This window comes from Fundulus heteroclitus, chromosome 8 (assembly GCF_011125445.2).
Source record: "Fundulus heteroclitus isolate FHET01 chromosome 8, MU-UCD_Fhet_4.1, whole genome shotgun sequence".
NCBI lineage: Eukaryota > Metazoa > Chordata > Actinopteri > Cyprinodontiformes > Fundulidae > Fundulus > Fundulus heteroclitus.
The window spans coordinates 27769887-27786580 of NC_046368.1; the positions used below are offsets into that span (position 1 = coordinate 27769887).

Sequence of the window (16694 nt, forward strand, 5' to 3'; positions counted from 1 at the left end):
TTCCCCGTCTTCGTACACGACTGCTCTGCTATCCGCACAACAAACATGGTGTCGATGTTTCCCAACGACACCGATGATGTGGGTCTTATATCAAACAATGATGAGAGGTCCACAATCTGACACTATGGTGCTCTAGGAATAACCTCATCCTGAACACCAGCAAGACCAAGGAGATCAACAGGAGGTCCATGAAGACAAAATGTGTTCCTTTCTACACACCTGGAGAGGCAGTGGAGCATCTGGGCAGCATAAAGTTACTGGGTATTCACGTTTCCTCTGACCTCACTTGTGCCGGGAACACCCCCCACCTGGTGAAGAAGGCTCTTCTTTCTCAGAAAATTGAGCCACAATTGAAGACATCCTGTGTCTCAACATGACAGTGTGGTAAGGGAGCTGCACGACACAAGAGAATGTAAGGATTTAGCACCGGTGGTGAGGACAGCATAGAGGATTGTGGGATACCATCTACCAGATCTGGACATGGTTTATATGACGAAATGTCTCTCACATGGTAATGACTGGTAATGCACACATTTTAACTTCTGTGGAAGTGTTGTTTGGTACATTGAACTTTTTTTGTCTCAATTTGCCTTTGTTATAAATTAATAATTGCACAATATCCGTCCGCTTCCCTTTTTTATGTGGTGTGTTTTTCATCCGTAAGGGTGTTCTCTATAAATGTTCATTCTTTGTTTTCTATGGATGTCTAAATGTATCATCCAGAAAAATTTAGAATATATGCTACTATTTGGTCACCTCAACTCAAACTATAGTAAAATAGTTCTGATTTTATTGAAAACCATAAAAATTGCTGGGATAAATTAGTTATTTAATTATTGTGAATATTTATGGAATCTGTTCTTCTTTGTAAAATAAGTTATTTTTCAAGTCAGACCTTAAAATGTGTTGTGATCAGCGGAGTTAACTGAAACTGTCTTCACTGGAACTTGAATGATTGCACCATGATGACGCAACACAAGTTTGTGTTTCACTCTGTTAATTATTCCTTCCTTTTCTCTTAGTCATGCTCTATACCAAGACCAAATACTTGTGCCGGCCTTTAATCTTCAGTAGCAGCATTCCTTTAGTCCCAAGTCTGTTTACATAGAAACCAAATATCTTCATATAAGTTAACCCCCCCACACCCACCTCCTCCTTAAGTGTTTCACATTTTGCCACATGAAAACTACAAAATTCAATGTTTGGTTTTTGGATCTTATACGACAGTCCAGTGGAAGACAATGTTATTTGTCCTACTGGAAGGTGAATCCCCCCCCCCCCCCCCCCCCACTATTACTCTGTGTGTGGCTCCAGTCATTGGTAGCTTGGATCAGCTTCCCTATTCTTTACATAAAAATAAAGAGTAAGATATTGTACAGTGAGGACTAATTTTTCAACATAAAAAACATACCGAACAACTGATAAAAAAACAAATTGCTTGACAGTAAAATTGGGGGAGTGCTGGCCGAGTGGTTAGAGCAGCGCGCTTGCGCTCTGAGAAGGATGCAAGTACCCGGTTCAATCCCAACTGCCTGCACTCTGGGTCCCTGAGCAAGACCCTTAACCCCCGACTGCTCCCCGGGCGCCGCACATGACAGCCCACTGCTCCCCTAGGGTAATGGGTTAAATGCAGAACAATTTTAAAGGGGAGTGATGGCCTAGTGGTTAGAGCACAGAGCTTCGGTCCAAGAGGTTCTGAGTTCAACTCCCACAAGCTGCCGTTCTGGGTCCCTGAGCAAGACCCTTAACCCCCAATTTCTCCCCAGGCTCCACACAGTGGCAGCCCACTGCTCCCCAAGTGGATGGGTTAAGATGCAAAAGTGAATTTCTCCATAGTGAGATCAATAAAAGTCAATTAATATTATTATTAATGCTGCACTTGTGGTGTGTGTTGTGTGGATCTCTGCAGCTTCTTTAGAGTTACTACAAGCATGTTGGCTGCTTCTCTGATCAATATTCTCCATGCCCATATAGTGTAGGTGGATGATCTTGTCTTGGTAGGTCTGCAGTCGTGCTATACCTTTTCCATTTTGGGTTGATGAATTGAACAACACTCTGTGAAGCCAAAGAGATTACAGGAAATGTAAGTGGGTTCTATTTATTAACTTGAGAAGGCGTTGGCTGCACTGGATTTTATTTAGGGGTATCTGGAGAAATGGGGATTTAATACCTATGCACACCACCTCCTACAGTTTTTTTTTTTTTTTGGAAAGGAAATTCAAAAACCAAATGTTCATTTCCTTTACAATTAATAAAAATTTGTTCCAAAATGTGTTCCACTTTTCTATTTAAATGTAGCTTTAAAGTTAGATAAATGGATTCCAAATACCACAAATATGGGACATTGGTGACACAAGCAGGAAACTGTCTGGAGCATAACATTTGTGAATTATCGTGATATCAGTTTATCCAACGGGGATCACGATTTGTGTCAAGATGTCCACATAAATGCCAGTGAAAGCTTTGAAGTGGACAAGTACAGGAAGTCATCTGTTTGGCCAGTTTATTTGAGCTTTCATAGAAAACCATCAGCCACTGTGATGCAAAGCATGTGTCATTGGAGACTCTAGGGAAACTTGAACAATGTATGTCAGAACTCTGCATTTACAGAATCGGTGTACAATATTTGAGACTTTAATCAAGGGGTAATTATGAAAAGAAAAAGACCATGCAAAAGTGATGAAAATATGTGTAGCTATAAAGGGAAATGTTGCCATCTTCTGTGAGAATGAGGAATTTCTTACTGTTTTCAGTTTAATTCAGAAGACAGGATTGCCTAAGGCAGATTCAGAAAATCTAATAATTTAAAAAATAGAACACCATTATTATCAGTTAATAAAGCGACACTCAGAGGTATAAATACACCCATCGTATGCCATTTGGGTTTATAGAAATAGAACCTTTCACAGATGAAAATGACAAGGTGCGACTGGATAATGTAAATAAATAAATAAATAAAAATAAAAAGGTGCTTCCCAAAGCATAGAAATTTAAACATGATTAAAAATAAATAAAAAAAATTAAAAATTATACCAATAAGTAAACCCTTTTTTATTCAGTTTGGAGTTGTGATTCAAAAACTTTATAAAGTTAAGAACATATATGTAACAAATGAACTGGTGAACCCGAAGATCAGCCGAACACAGAATAGAGTTTAGAAAAGTTTATTGTGAGCATGAGGTATGGCAGCTGAGGCAGGCAAGCAGAACCAGACTTGCCGGTGAATAATGGCTGATGTTGCAAGCAGGCAGGGCCCCGACACAATATGCAAATTCGGGCCGGGTACGGCCTTAAATTCAATGAATAGCACGGGCTCGAGTAGGGCTCGGGCTTGACACCGATAAAGTTGGTTTTATGTATTCATGATTTTTCAGTTAGGTCAGGTCAGAAAAACATTCACGCGCACAGCTTTTTATTTCTCTTTTTCTTTGGAAGCAGACGCTACGCAGCACGCCACAATGTAGTAAAACGAGGGCACATTCTCTCAACATGCAAAACATTTTGCGATGACCCCTCTAGGGCTCCGTACTTCTGTTCCGGTCAGTCAATAAAGATGGACAAACTGAAAAGCCAGCTAGCCAGAGGTGAGCTATTGAAAATTCCCAATATGGGAGGGAAAATCTCTTAATGGGAACACTTCGACCTCATAATTAACAAAGAGCTCATGTGTGCTGCTCATTTATCTACTCCCGTGGCGCATAGATTTACCGATGTCATATATCCTGGCTGTCCGTTACATGCTGCTTTTGCGACAATGACATCCCGTTATTTCGACATTGAGGTCTAATTAAATGCATAAACGCTTGTCTTTGCAAGGGTTAATCCTGTGTTAAAAGTATTATTTGTTTAATTGTTCGAGTCGGCTTTCTGAGAAACTATTACGCAACCGAAGTGTCGGGAAACAGTCATGTCTAAATAGCGGACCCTTTTAGTCGGGCTTGGGTTTGGGCTCATTAATAGCTTAATTTGTCGGGCAGGCTTGGGTTAGGGCCTGACTGCCAGGGGTCCAGGCCGGGCCGGGCCTGAAATTTTAGGCCCATGCAGGCCTCTAATAAGCAGGAGACCAGAAGATGCAGGTAGTGACAGACTTAGACTGAGTGATGAAGGCAGGAGCCGATCAGGTGCAGAAGGTGCAGGTAGTGACCCACCAGAACAGGCAGAGCAAGCAGCTAGAACTCAGATAACAGGGCAGAACCGGGCAGCATGCAGGCACTGGAAACCTACATCACTGGGGGCAGAAATTCCAAGTCCAAAAGGCTGAGCACACAGAAACTGGGAGTTTCAAGGCGATGGTGAACATGAGGCAGGACAAGACGAGATGTTTTGGCAGAGAGTGGATGAAAGAGGTAGGTATATATAGGCAGGTGAACAGGTGAGTAGAGTTGACTGTAATTATTTGCAACAGGTGGAGCTGATCTGAAGCAGAGTGGTGGCTGGAGAGGGACTGAGCTTATTGGAAGATAACCGGTGGATATATATATATATATATATATATATATATATATATATATATATATATATATATATATATATATATATATATATATAACTGGGTGGAGCTAAACAGGTGTGTGAACTGAGTGATCAGACCAGGCATCAGTGGCAAGATCATGACAAAAGCAGGCCAACATTAAACCTTTACAATAGCCTCGACCATTTTGCAAATAAATAACGTGTACACTATTATCAAAAGCTAGATTTTTACCAGGAAACAAATCAATTTCAATGAGGTCAACATCCATCCAAATTTATGCCAATACAATGCTTATTGCTACATCTGTGTTGCATATGTACAAGGACACTACTGAGCCTGTATGGTATGATGTTGACCCTGTGATGATTAGAGGAGGATAAACAGTAAATTCATATCATCCATGCCAGTGAAGAGCGAATATGTCTTTAAAGTTCTTGTTTTGGAAAATAAAAAAAATAAACAGATTTAATAATGGTGTATGACTCTATGGAGAGAATAGAAACAGAACAGAGACTTGGTTATAAAAGGATACAGGAAACAGATGGCTGCGACAGATGCAACGAGGAGCTTGGAGAAAAAGAAACCACACTTAAAGGCCCACTTTTGAATCTTCAGAGTTTCTGTACTACAACTGTACTTAGAACAAAGAATTTCTATAAATCTAACTAGTATGACAAGCTATGACAGGATAGCAAAAAAGGAGTAGAGTAGTAACAGCCAAACTTCTAAGACATTTTTTCTTTCCCTTTTGAAAGGGGCGTTTCTGGATCGGTTTAAAAAGAAACTGCCATCAAGCAGATCAAAAGCTGTTTTTTGTCTTGACTTTGAACATCCTCCTAGACTTCATAGCTTGACGTCACACACAGAAAGTTCCCTGGAGAAGTTCCCTTCTCTATCTGCATGTTTTGTAGCTAGCGAGAGGTCGAACCCATGCTTGCACGGAACACACAAATATTTGAGAAAGTGATTCAATGAAAACACTGCGGCATCTGCTATCAGCTGGATGTCAGGGCTCTGATAATAAACTGTCCTTTCGTGGGATAAAGTTCTGAAATGCAGTGCCTTTCAAACGTTTTCGTATCAACAAACAGCTCAGGGATAAAGTTATGGAGAAATTTTAAAGCGGGGTTAGATTACAAAACCATATCCCAATTCTTGAACATCTCAAAGAGCACTATTCAATCCTTCATTCAAATGAGGACAAAGTATGGTCAAACTGCATAACACGAGGCCCATGGCAACGGAAAGAGCTGCAGAGATCCACAGCTAATGTAGGAACATCTCTGAACAATTCTGGACTTAATAAATCTGTCCTTTGTAGAAGAGTGACAAGTAGATAGCTGTTGTTAAAAAAATGGTACACCACGGCATGTAGAAGACACCAGGGATATAGAAACGAGAACTCTGGTCACATGAGACCACAATTTCAAAACCGCAACATGCAAAATACTGTGTGACAGAAAGCTAATACTTTACATCACTATGAATAAACCAACCCCATGATGTGAGATGGCATGGATAAGTTTGTCATAGGGAGCTGGTGTTTAAGGGAAGGTAGATGGAGCTTAATACAAGGGAATCCCTGAAGAAACTCTGTGAGTGTTACAAAGGACTGGACCCAAGCAGGGCCGGATTATCCATAAGGGCCAGTGGGCCAGTGCCCAGGGGCACCAACCATGGGGGGGCACCACATGACACATGCTTTAAAAATATATTTTTCATAAATTGTTATATTATTTACTTGAAATTGTTGAAAGACCATGCATTATTCGTTTTGTGAACACTGATGTCACAATAATAATAAATGATAAATAAATCAAGATTTTTTTGATTTCAACATTTTAAAATGAGATCTTTGAATATTGCTCACTGCTAATATGCCTACATGTAGTTGTGTAAGTTAGTAAATAGTAAATTACATTACAGAAATCCCCTTGATTATGTCTGATGTTTTTGACCGGAGGACAGCACGGGTTAGCAGGGGGGGGGGGGGGGGGGGGGGGGGGCTTTGAGGTATAGTGCCCAGGGACACCACATTGTCTTAATACGGGCCTGACCCAAGCGCAAGCTCGGGGCTGATGGCCGGCAGGCGACTGAAGGGTCTGAAATATTTTCATCCCAGCAGTAACTCGTGCTGGAATGGTTGAAGGGATCTTGGTGCTCCGTAGGAGACAAAGACTGCTGCAGAGGACTCTTGATTAGCAATTTTCCACAGCTAAGGGACTGACAAACCAGTGAGGTCAGGCTGGAAGGACCAGTCTTTTAAGCTGGAGTTTGATTACTTCTCAACAGGTGCTGTTGTCAGGATGAAGATCACACTTATGACTCCACCTTATACCACCTGGGAATGTGACAACACATTGAAGACAAATGGAAAAAAAAACACACTGGGGAGGATTTTATTTTATTTTATTGAGAGCCCCATTAGCTCCTGGCTGGATACAGGAGCTATTCTGCCTAGGGTCTCTTTCTTTCCCATTCATACAAAAACATACATACACAACAAACTGTGAAAGCACAGTATGGTACAAGATTTAATTATTATTAATAATATATCAGATATATACATAAAATAAAATGGAAAATAACAACTATGATTATTGCAAATAACTAAGTTGTAATGTCCCAACTCAAATCCATTTATTCACAATTTTACAATTGATCCTCTAATGTGACGTGGTAGCCACAGTCCTGAGGCCTACTTCTTTTACCCACAACCACACATCAGAAATAACTGTAGTAATATGCATTACACACCAAAATTTACATAATCATTGCTGCTTACAAATAGTTGATACTGTTCAGAATTCATTGTTGTGTAAACAGAAAAAGTTTAAATTTTTGTTAAAAACATATTTTATTGTTCTCTAAAACCAAAAATCCAGGTAATGCATCCTATGCAACCATGGCTCTATAAAAAAAGAAACAGGGGGTTGGGGGGGGGGGGGACAAGGGAAGCAAACCAATCTGACTCCCCAGCAGTTAGAGGCTCCAAAAGACTTAAAGGGGAAGTCCGGTCAACAAGGAAAAATCAGGGTATCATTAGCTATAACTAAAACTAATACGTTTGTGGTTATTTAATGAACTTATCTTTAATCAATAAGAAAATAAAAACATAAATTGTCGTCTGAATCACTGTGTATGGGGGCTGACATTACTGCCCATATTTGGGCAGTAAGGGGCGTTTGACATCACATCCTGGGGCGTGGAAAAGCGGAAGCGGCGACAGCATTTCTCTCCGCTTTCCATGCAAAGTCAATAGGAGCCGTTCTACATAGCTGCGATCATCAATACTTTTTTCGGGTTTCCAGAGGACTTCACCACTGACATTCCCAAGAGCTATTGCTGAAGCAACAATGCCCACGTGCATGGCCATCGGATGTTCCAACACAACTGGTAAAAGTGGAAAAAACATTGCTTATTTCAACTTCCCGATTCATGAGCCACCGGGCTCGGTGCTGGATTGCCAACTTGAACAGAACGGATTTGCCATCTAACTTCTGGCCAGAGAGAAAACACGTCATATGCAGTGACCATTTTGAAGAAGAATGTTTTGAACATGACATGAGAGCGAGGATATTCGGTAAGTTATTTTTTATTTTAGAATTTTTTATTTAGAATTTGCGGGGATGGTCACCGAGCAGAGGGGCGGAGGGATTCCACATGTGATGTGGTATCCCTCCGCCCCAGCATGTGCTGGAACGCTTTTATATTTTATTATTTATACAATAATGACCACCTGCCCTATTTACTAGTGGGCAAATATAACATAAGTCACTTCAGCGATCTCTCCTCCGCTGTGTGTGTGTGTGTGTGCGCGCTCCGCTGCAGCGTGCAGCGCCGTGCTGCGGCGGAGCGCGCACACACACACACACACACACACACACGCACACACACACACACACACACACACGCGTGTATACATATATACTGTAGGACCCGACTGAGTTTGCACTGGAAATAGGTACGCTGGATTCCGTCAAAAGTCCGGTTTCTGTCAAGAAACTCTTCTAAAAAAATCCATATCGCTATCAGATGATGATAGCTCCACAGAACTCTCATCACTGTCACTAAGTACTTCATCACTCTCTGCTTCGTACAGAACACCAGTCGTCACCATGTTGGAAAATAGTGCGCCGTGACAAACAGAGCGTTGAAACTTGCTCAACTGCGGGTCCGCCGAGTGACGTCAAAAAATGGGAGGTGACAGTACTATTCTTGACCAAGATGGATTCCTCCACATAAACATGATTAAATGAAAATTATTCATAACTAAAAAAACGTATAATTTTTTGCACAGTATGTAGTAGTTTTATATTTAAAGTACTTTCAGTGGTTTGAATTCTGATTTTGACCGGACTTCTCCTTTAAAGGGGCGCAGTCATATACAATGAGTTTACGAATTTCTACACCTGTAGCTCACTCTGGTTATATACAATTAAATTATCACGCCCCGTTGGCTTGTTATATTTTATTTGCATTTTACACTTTGTTTTTGCTCTATTTCTTAGTAAACAAAGCACCAGCTTACCAGATGTACAATATTGCGCATGTAAGTGAACAAGAAGACGCAATGGCGTCAAGCACGCCAAAAATAACTCAGTGGAGGTGCAAATGAAAGATGTAAAGTAACCCTAACCCTGTACATCTGGTTCGTATTTAATCATGCTGAAGTGTTACTTCGCTGTAAGGGAAATTCCAGGACAGTCTACTGGTTCTTAAAATAGCTGAATGAGCTTTCTGATGGCTCCACAGTACTGCACAACAATGTTTAAGTATGCTAATCATGCCTGGTGCAAAGTCTTTTCAGGCTAAAAAAGGATAAAGTAAGCACTACCAGGACGAATGCTTGGCATATACTGTTTTATTAGAAAATTATACATGTTTTTTTTTCGTGCTTTCTTTTTTTTATGCTCAAAATACGTGACTCGGCCCATTTAAACAGTCACAATCTCCAGGTATTTCTCTTGGACAAGTTATTTAAGTGCCTGGATCCTGCCTTCTTAAGGTGTGTTCACATTAAACGCGAATAGCGCCACACTGTGGCCCCTTTTGTTTGCTGTCGCTTGCCTGACATTATCTGGACTTGTTTCAGTAGTAGTAATTGGTTGAGTCATACAACTGAGGCCGACCTCAGGCTGCTACTATCAGCTTTTCTTCCATGTTGCGACAAGACACAAAAGTTCAGCTTTTTCAGCTTCAACAACTGTCTTCGCTTCGATTGCCACGATCGTGCATTTTGCATTGCTAGAATTGCCTCTGTGGCCTCACTTAGCATTGCTTTGCATCACGTCACTCCTGTGTTGTGGATTGTGGAAACTGTAGAGTTAGTTTGTTAGTTTGTTCTGTACAATTTTAGTTTTGTCTGTTAGATTTATTCCAGTGTTTGCTCCCATTCTGTCTTTATTTTCCCTCTCCCTCAGTTCCCTACCTTCATTGCCCTAACCTGTCACCCATTATCATCCGATTGCTTTCACCTGTTTTCGATGCCTTTCTCTCCTCACTTCCCTGTTTTTAAGCTTGCTGGTCACACTCTCCATCTGTCAGATCCTCTGTTATTTAATCACCTGTCCAGTTTCTCGCCCCACCACAGCTCCTTTGTTCCTCTAGCAAATTTCTTTATCTTTATGATGGCTCCAGGATTCTGTTTACCCTTTGGTCCAGACACTACATCGCATTGCATGACATAAAGTGGGGTAGAGGTTTAGCTTTCGGAGAGACCATAAACGTGGATCCTGAATTACAATGGAGTAGATGAAATGAAAGCGTGCCAATGGATTAGAATGGCCTAGTCAAAATCCAGAGCCAATGGCGTACCGCGAGCGAGCTTGACGTCACGAGACGTCATATCACGTGGTACGCGGTAGGGCAAGCTTGCTCTGTCCTCCACTGTTTCGCTGTAAAAGAGACTTGCGTTACCCTTGGTTTTACTCGTAAAATGACTGCTTTTTCCAAATCTAAGACCATGGTTTTTAAACATTGTTGCTATGGAACGTGCAACAGCGACTCGAGGTACGCTGATCGGCCGCATATGAAGGATGTTTTCTTCAAGACTGCCAAGGAGAAATGTGTGCGCTGGGTACACCGGTGCGGTCGCCCTACACAACAGTTCAACCCGGAAAAAGTTACCAAATTCACGTACATATGTAGCAAGCATTTTGTTGGAGGAAAGGGCCCAACCGAAGAACATCCTGACCCAATTCCAGCGACATCAAGTAGTGAACAGGTAAGAGTTTTTTGAATACCATTTACCTTTGTCAACCGAGCAATCGAATGAAGCGCCTGCTACCATGATAGCATATAGGCTATCATGGCAGCTGAGATGTAAACAGTTGTTTTGTAGCTACCTATTGGCAACATCGATTCCTGGACGGTGATTACAAACAGAAAAAAAAAAAAACGGCCGACGACGCCATGAACGCCGAGCAGGGAAAAAAAACGACTTACCGTTTGATCAACTCGGCCCGTTTTCCGGTCTTTTTAAGCCCTCGACACTCAAGCCATCGTTTGAGCTGAAGGTTGGTGTGTTCTTCGACAGTTCGACAAGTAATCCGTGCGCCTGGGACATCGTCTTGGGAAAGTTTAATGGCTATAAAGTCGGTCATATCGCTGTTTCTGTTGTGCGTGTAATAGCTGGTGGCTACGGGCGTCCTCTACCTGTTTGCCCTACCAAAGCGGCAAAAGGGGCGTTGCTCTTGAGACGGTGACGTCACGTGCGCAGTACGCCATTGATAGTCTGTACCAAGAATTGAAGTTCACAGATCGTTACCAACAAGGGACAAAAACGTAAGTTTGTAAAGATGGTGGTTTCACACCTGAACACTTACAGATGTAATTGCAACAAAAGATGGTCCTACAGAACATTTACCAACTTTCAGATTCTTATAGGTAAACCACTTTGATAACCATGTCTAAATTCCTTCAAGTTTACATCTATGTATTCCCGAGTTTTGGGCTAAATTATGATAAAATGCAGTTATACTTGTGGTAGCAATGTGGAAAAAAAGCGGAAAAAGTTCAAGAGCTATGAATATTTTTTCAAAGTCATGCAACCATTCAACCAGTGACCCAGGCAGAGATGTTTTTAGGGATATGAAATGCATAATTTATGTTCCAACGTTTGTAAGTGGAAACCAAAGAAAGCTTTTCGCCCTACGACAAGCTTATCACCTCTCGACAGTCACTTCCTCAGTTATCCGCCAGCCCCTTTTTCCAGCACCTCACGTCATGTTTCCACTCACATGCATCATTTTTGCCAAAGATGGGGCGAGGGACGGTTTATAGTTATGCATTCCCCTTTGCAACAGTATTTCACACTGTTTTTAAATAGCGTAAGGAAAAACCAAAGAAAACAATGAGGGTTTTCTTTAATCCTAAGAATAAAATGTCCACTTGAATCACCAGAGACACTTGAAGCACACATGGGTGTGACAGACAGCACAGTTTTGAGAAGATAAATAAAAAAATAAGAGAATAAGCATGTTGCCACATGTAAACGGCTCCTTCCTCTTCCAGTCTTCAGTCTAAGGTGGAGCTTCTCACAAAACACTCTCAGAAGGAGGCGGGGGGGCACAAACAACACGTAGAGGCAAAACCAACAAACTAAAAGCTGCGTGCCTCACTTCTGAGAAGAGTGCTGTTTCAAGTTCGGACCAAAACATGGGGAAACTTTTCATTCGCCTTCTGCTGTTTGCTCTGTTTATACACGGGACACTTCAGGAAAATGGTAAGAGAGGCTTTTTTGTGATTGGGATTTCATTTTTGTGTGAGGTTTGATTGAGGCAACGTAAAACTTGCCCTCTTGTAACATTGTGGTTGTGGTTTCTGAACAAAAGTGCAGACACCTCATGCAGTTTGACTTTAATGTAAAAAAAAAACACTTATTAGAACACAGTCTGATCTATTTAATCTATTTAACAGGGCTTTATTTTATATGACAATCAAAGACAAACAGACATTTAAAGTAAAAATGTTAGTTACTAGCTTGGTTTAGACACTTAACTGTAAAGATTTTGGGAATATCTTTTGTTTTTCTTTTAATCCTCTTTTTCCCAGAATAACATAAAATCTGATACAATCACATTGACCTTTGGGAATTGTTCTGTTCATCTCAATCAGTCAATCGGTCTCTATTCATGTACAATAAGGGAAACACAACGTGTCTTACGTAACATAAATGGAAAAGCAATAAAAACTAATGACTAATCAGAAAGACAAGTCTAAGTATGAAAAAAAAAACCAGTGTGTGCTTAAAAGTGGTGGTGTTAGTTTGAAGGATCGAGGAAAGTGAGATAATTTTCTAAGAAGCCTGGATTTAAATGTCCTCATACAAGTGAACAGACAGAATTTCTTTCTTTAATTAAAAGGTGAATAAATAAATAATCTGTACATTTAATCCAGACAGCTGGTATGGAAACAACAGCAATAAAACAAAGTACGGTAAAAACCCTAAAGTTAACTTTATTTTTGAAAACAGCAATGGTCTCTAGTGCCCTCATGCCCTCATTGTTTTAGACAGTTGCCCTACACCTTCTAATTTGTTTACTCCGAAGACTGATAACAACTACGTGCCAAATAAAGCTAAAAGAAGGATTTTTTTCTTGCAGGCGAAACGGGGATAAAAGATGAGAATAACAGCACAAAGAGAGTGGTCCCTCAGCCCAGAGTCTTTAAATTTCTCGTTCCCACAAAGCCTGACCTCCATGGCACCCAAGCTCCCAATTCAACTCTCTCTCCAGCTCCCCAGCTCATAAGCGGCGCTGCTCTAGGATACCTCAAAGGGCCCCTGAGCATCAAAGTCATCCCCGTCATTTACATTATTCTGGTAATTGTTGGCATCCCAGCCAACATCACCGTCCTCTGTTTACTCTTTACCAAAATTAGAAAGGTTTCATCCGCCATCCTCTACTGCAGCCTGGCCATCTCCGACCTATTCCTCCTCATCTCTCTCCTGTTCAAGGCTCACTATCATCTCCATGGAAACCACTGGGTGCTCGGAGAAGCTGCCTGTCGAGCGGTTACGGCCTGTTTCTATGGTAACCTCTACTGCTCGGCCCTGACGTTGGTTTGCATTGCCATCAAGCGCTACATGGCCATAGTGCACCCGTTCATGTACAAAACACTGCCCAAGGTGAGGTGCACATCCCTGGTTGTCCTGGCCGTGTGGGGGGTGTTTGGTGTCTCCCTTGTCCCCGAGCTCTTGGTCCAGCAGAGCTTCCCGGTTTCTCAGCTGAACCGCACCACTTGCCACGACGTAATGCCTCTGGATTCCAGCTCTCATGCGTTCCTGCTCTATAGCAACCTGATTCTCACAGTTTTGTGCCTTCTGGTGCCAATGGTGGTCACTGTTTTCTGCTTCGTCCAGATCCTCAAAGCTCTCAGCCGGTCACACTTCGACTGGACCATGTACGTTAGGTCCAGCTCTCTAGTGTTTAGCATCTTTCTGGGGTGCTTCTTTCCTGCCGGCATCCTGCACTTCCTCCATTACATGCAGATGTTTGGGAATGGAAATGACAGTCTGTATGTCTACTTTAACATGGCGGTGTGTCTCTGCTGCCTCCACGCCTGTCTGGACCCCTTCTTATTTGTCCTCATGTCCAAGTCTGCAGGCTCCAGACTGTTCTTCCTGACTCCCAAAGGCAAGAACCTTAGCATATCATTCTGAAAGAGACTGCAACGTTAAAAGAGACTGAGGAAATAGAGACTCTCTGTGGCTGGAACCCAAAAAAAGTCTGTCAGTTTGAAGCAGAATTAGTCTTGACATGTGGTACAGTGGCTGTTATAAATATTGCACTTTTATGTTAAATAAATGTTTGTGACAGATTGGTAAAACATGTAAAGATGATGTACATCCTTTTTTTTATCATGTTGATGTTAACGATGTAGCATTTGATGTAAAGATTTTCCAAATAAATAATTCAGAACCTTCATAAAAAGCTAAATTTCAGGCTGATGATTTGATAATAGTAATTTGGATCAACTTTGTTGAAAACATAACCTTGTTTAGTAGTATTTAGATATTTTATACAAAAATGTAAAAAGGCAATTTTAGCTGTAAGTTCTTGTAGGGTTCCTAATTTGACCATAAGGTTAAAAACCACAACAAGCTAAAAAAATAAATGGAATAAATTTACTGTTTTAAATGTTCTTGTGTAGTTCTAAACATATTTATGGTGTTTATTATTCACTTATCATCATGTTTTTCTCTTTATGTGGCCTTAATTACAGTGGCATGCAGATGGGTGGTTCTGTAAATAATCAGTCAGGGACTTCTAGCTACTTTTTTTTGCAGCTCTAGTGGCTCGCTTTTTAATGAAAGTAGGCTGATGGGAAGGGGGGTAGAAGAGATTCAAACCCGGTCAAACGCGTTGAAGACTAAGGCCTCCATACATGGGTCGTGCTACCTGCGCCTAGTTCTGGCTATTTTTAGGGTGAATTTACTTGCTTTATCGACTGAAGAGATGGCAATGCTGCATTTGTTGCTTTCTCAACACTGCTGTTTGGAAAATCTTGGTCTGAAAACTAAAGGAGCACAACCCTGCAGTGTAAGTAAAGCAAGCACACTAAGTGTAAAAGCAGCATCTTACCTGGACCATGGTTTCTCAAATGAACCTGCTAATTAGTTTGCTTGACTTTGCTCTATAAATGGCAGAACAACCTAAGAAGAAAAGCACATTTACTTATTTATCAATTTACTAATTATTATTGAAATTTCACACCACGTGCGACAGATGCAGAATTTAAATCCTAGGTTTCTCTAAATACCTTTAGCTAGAAAAGCTTTTTTTTTTCTTCTTTTTTTTGGGGGCGGGGGGTTTTAGCGGCTCTAGTGGCTTGTTTTTTTCTGAAAGTAGGCTGACAGGAAGGGGGTGGAAGAGGGGGAGAGACATGCGGCAAAGGACCGTGAGTCGTGTTTTAACCCGAGTTGACCGCGTCGAGGACTAAGGCCTTCGTATATGGGTTGTGGCACCTGCTGTGCCACAATCGCGCCCAAAAAGCTCATTCTTTTGATGAAATGACAGACCCAACATAATCACTCTTGTGGTCTCACTCCACAAATATGATCAAAATAACACGCATTTCAATGAGAAAATGCATTATAAATTTCAACAGTGCTGTCTTTTTGTACATTTCACGTGGCTGCAGTTTAAGTGTATGATATGAAAATGCATTTGAAAGAGTCTTTTATATGTTGAAAGTTCAGTGCAGGCGCATAACAGCTGCACACTATTCTTATCTTGCAGGGTTGTGGTTAGAAGGAAGTACAGATCTCCACACAGTAGAGATCGCACATGATAAAAGGAGTATTACTAATGTATTACTAATCTAAGCTTGCACTACACTTCAGAGATGAAGATGATGCCTAAAACCAGCTAAAACAGAATAAACTAACATGCAGTTTGTTAAATATTTCCTAACAAGTCCTAGAAAGTCCTTTGTACTTTGCACTTTGCAAATTAAATTTTCACTGCAACTCAGTGTTTGATTCAATTTTATTTATATAGCGCCAATTCATGATACATGTCATCTCAGGGCACTTTCCAAAGTCAAATTCAATCAGATTATACAGATTGGATCAGATTATACAGGTTGGATCAGATTATACAGATTGGATCAGATTATACAGGTTGGATCAGATTATACAGATTGGATCAGATTATACAGGTTGGATCAGATTATACAGATTGGATCAGATTATACAGATTGGTCAAAAAGTTTCCTATCTAAGGAAACCCAGTATATTGCATCAAGTCTTAACAAGCAGCATTCACTCCTCCTGAAAGAGCGTAGAGCCACAGGGGCAGTCCTCTGCATTGTCCATGGCTTTGCAGCAATCCCTCATACTGAGCAAGCATGAAGCGATAGTGGAGAGGAAAACTTCCCTTTAACGGGTAGAAAAACCTCCAGCAGAACCAGGCTCAGTATGAACGGTCATCTGCCTCGACCGACTGGGGGTTACAGAAGACAGAACAGAGACACAACAAGAGAGACGAAAAGCACACAAGCACACATTGATCCAGGAATATTTTGTACATTAGATGGTAATAGCGGGTGATCTGTCTTTCCTGGATGATGTCACAGTTAACAGAATGCCAGACCAGGTGTACCTTCTATGAAGGGAAAAAAATTACAGAGAACAAAAAGGTAAAAGATGAAATAACAATCTAGCAATACAAATTGGAGAACAGTAGGATATGAGTGAGAAAAATAGACCCTGATG

At 41.1% G+C, this 16694-nt stretch overlaps 1 protein-coding gene across 1 annotated transcript; it reads left to right on the plus strand.

Annotated features, from left to right (window-relative positions):
- The first annotated feature begins 11067 nt into the window (after positions 1 to 11067).
- On the plus strand, positions 11068 to 14409 carry LOC105931125 (proteinase-activated receptor 3). The gene is made up of 2 exons (XM_012869664.3): positions 11068 to 12200; positions 13081 to 14409. The coding sequence occupies exons 1-2, from the start codon at positions 12134 to 12136 to the stop codon at positions 14136 to 14138; spliced, it is 1125 nt and encodes a 374-aa protein (XP_012725118.2). The 5' UTR covers positions 11068 to 12133; the 3' UTR covers positions 14139 to 14409.
- The last annotated feature ends 2285 nt before the right edge of the window (positions 14410 to 16694 follow it).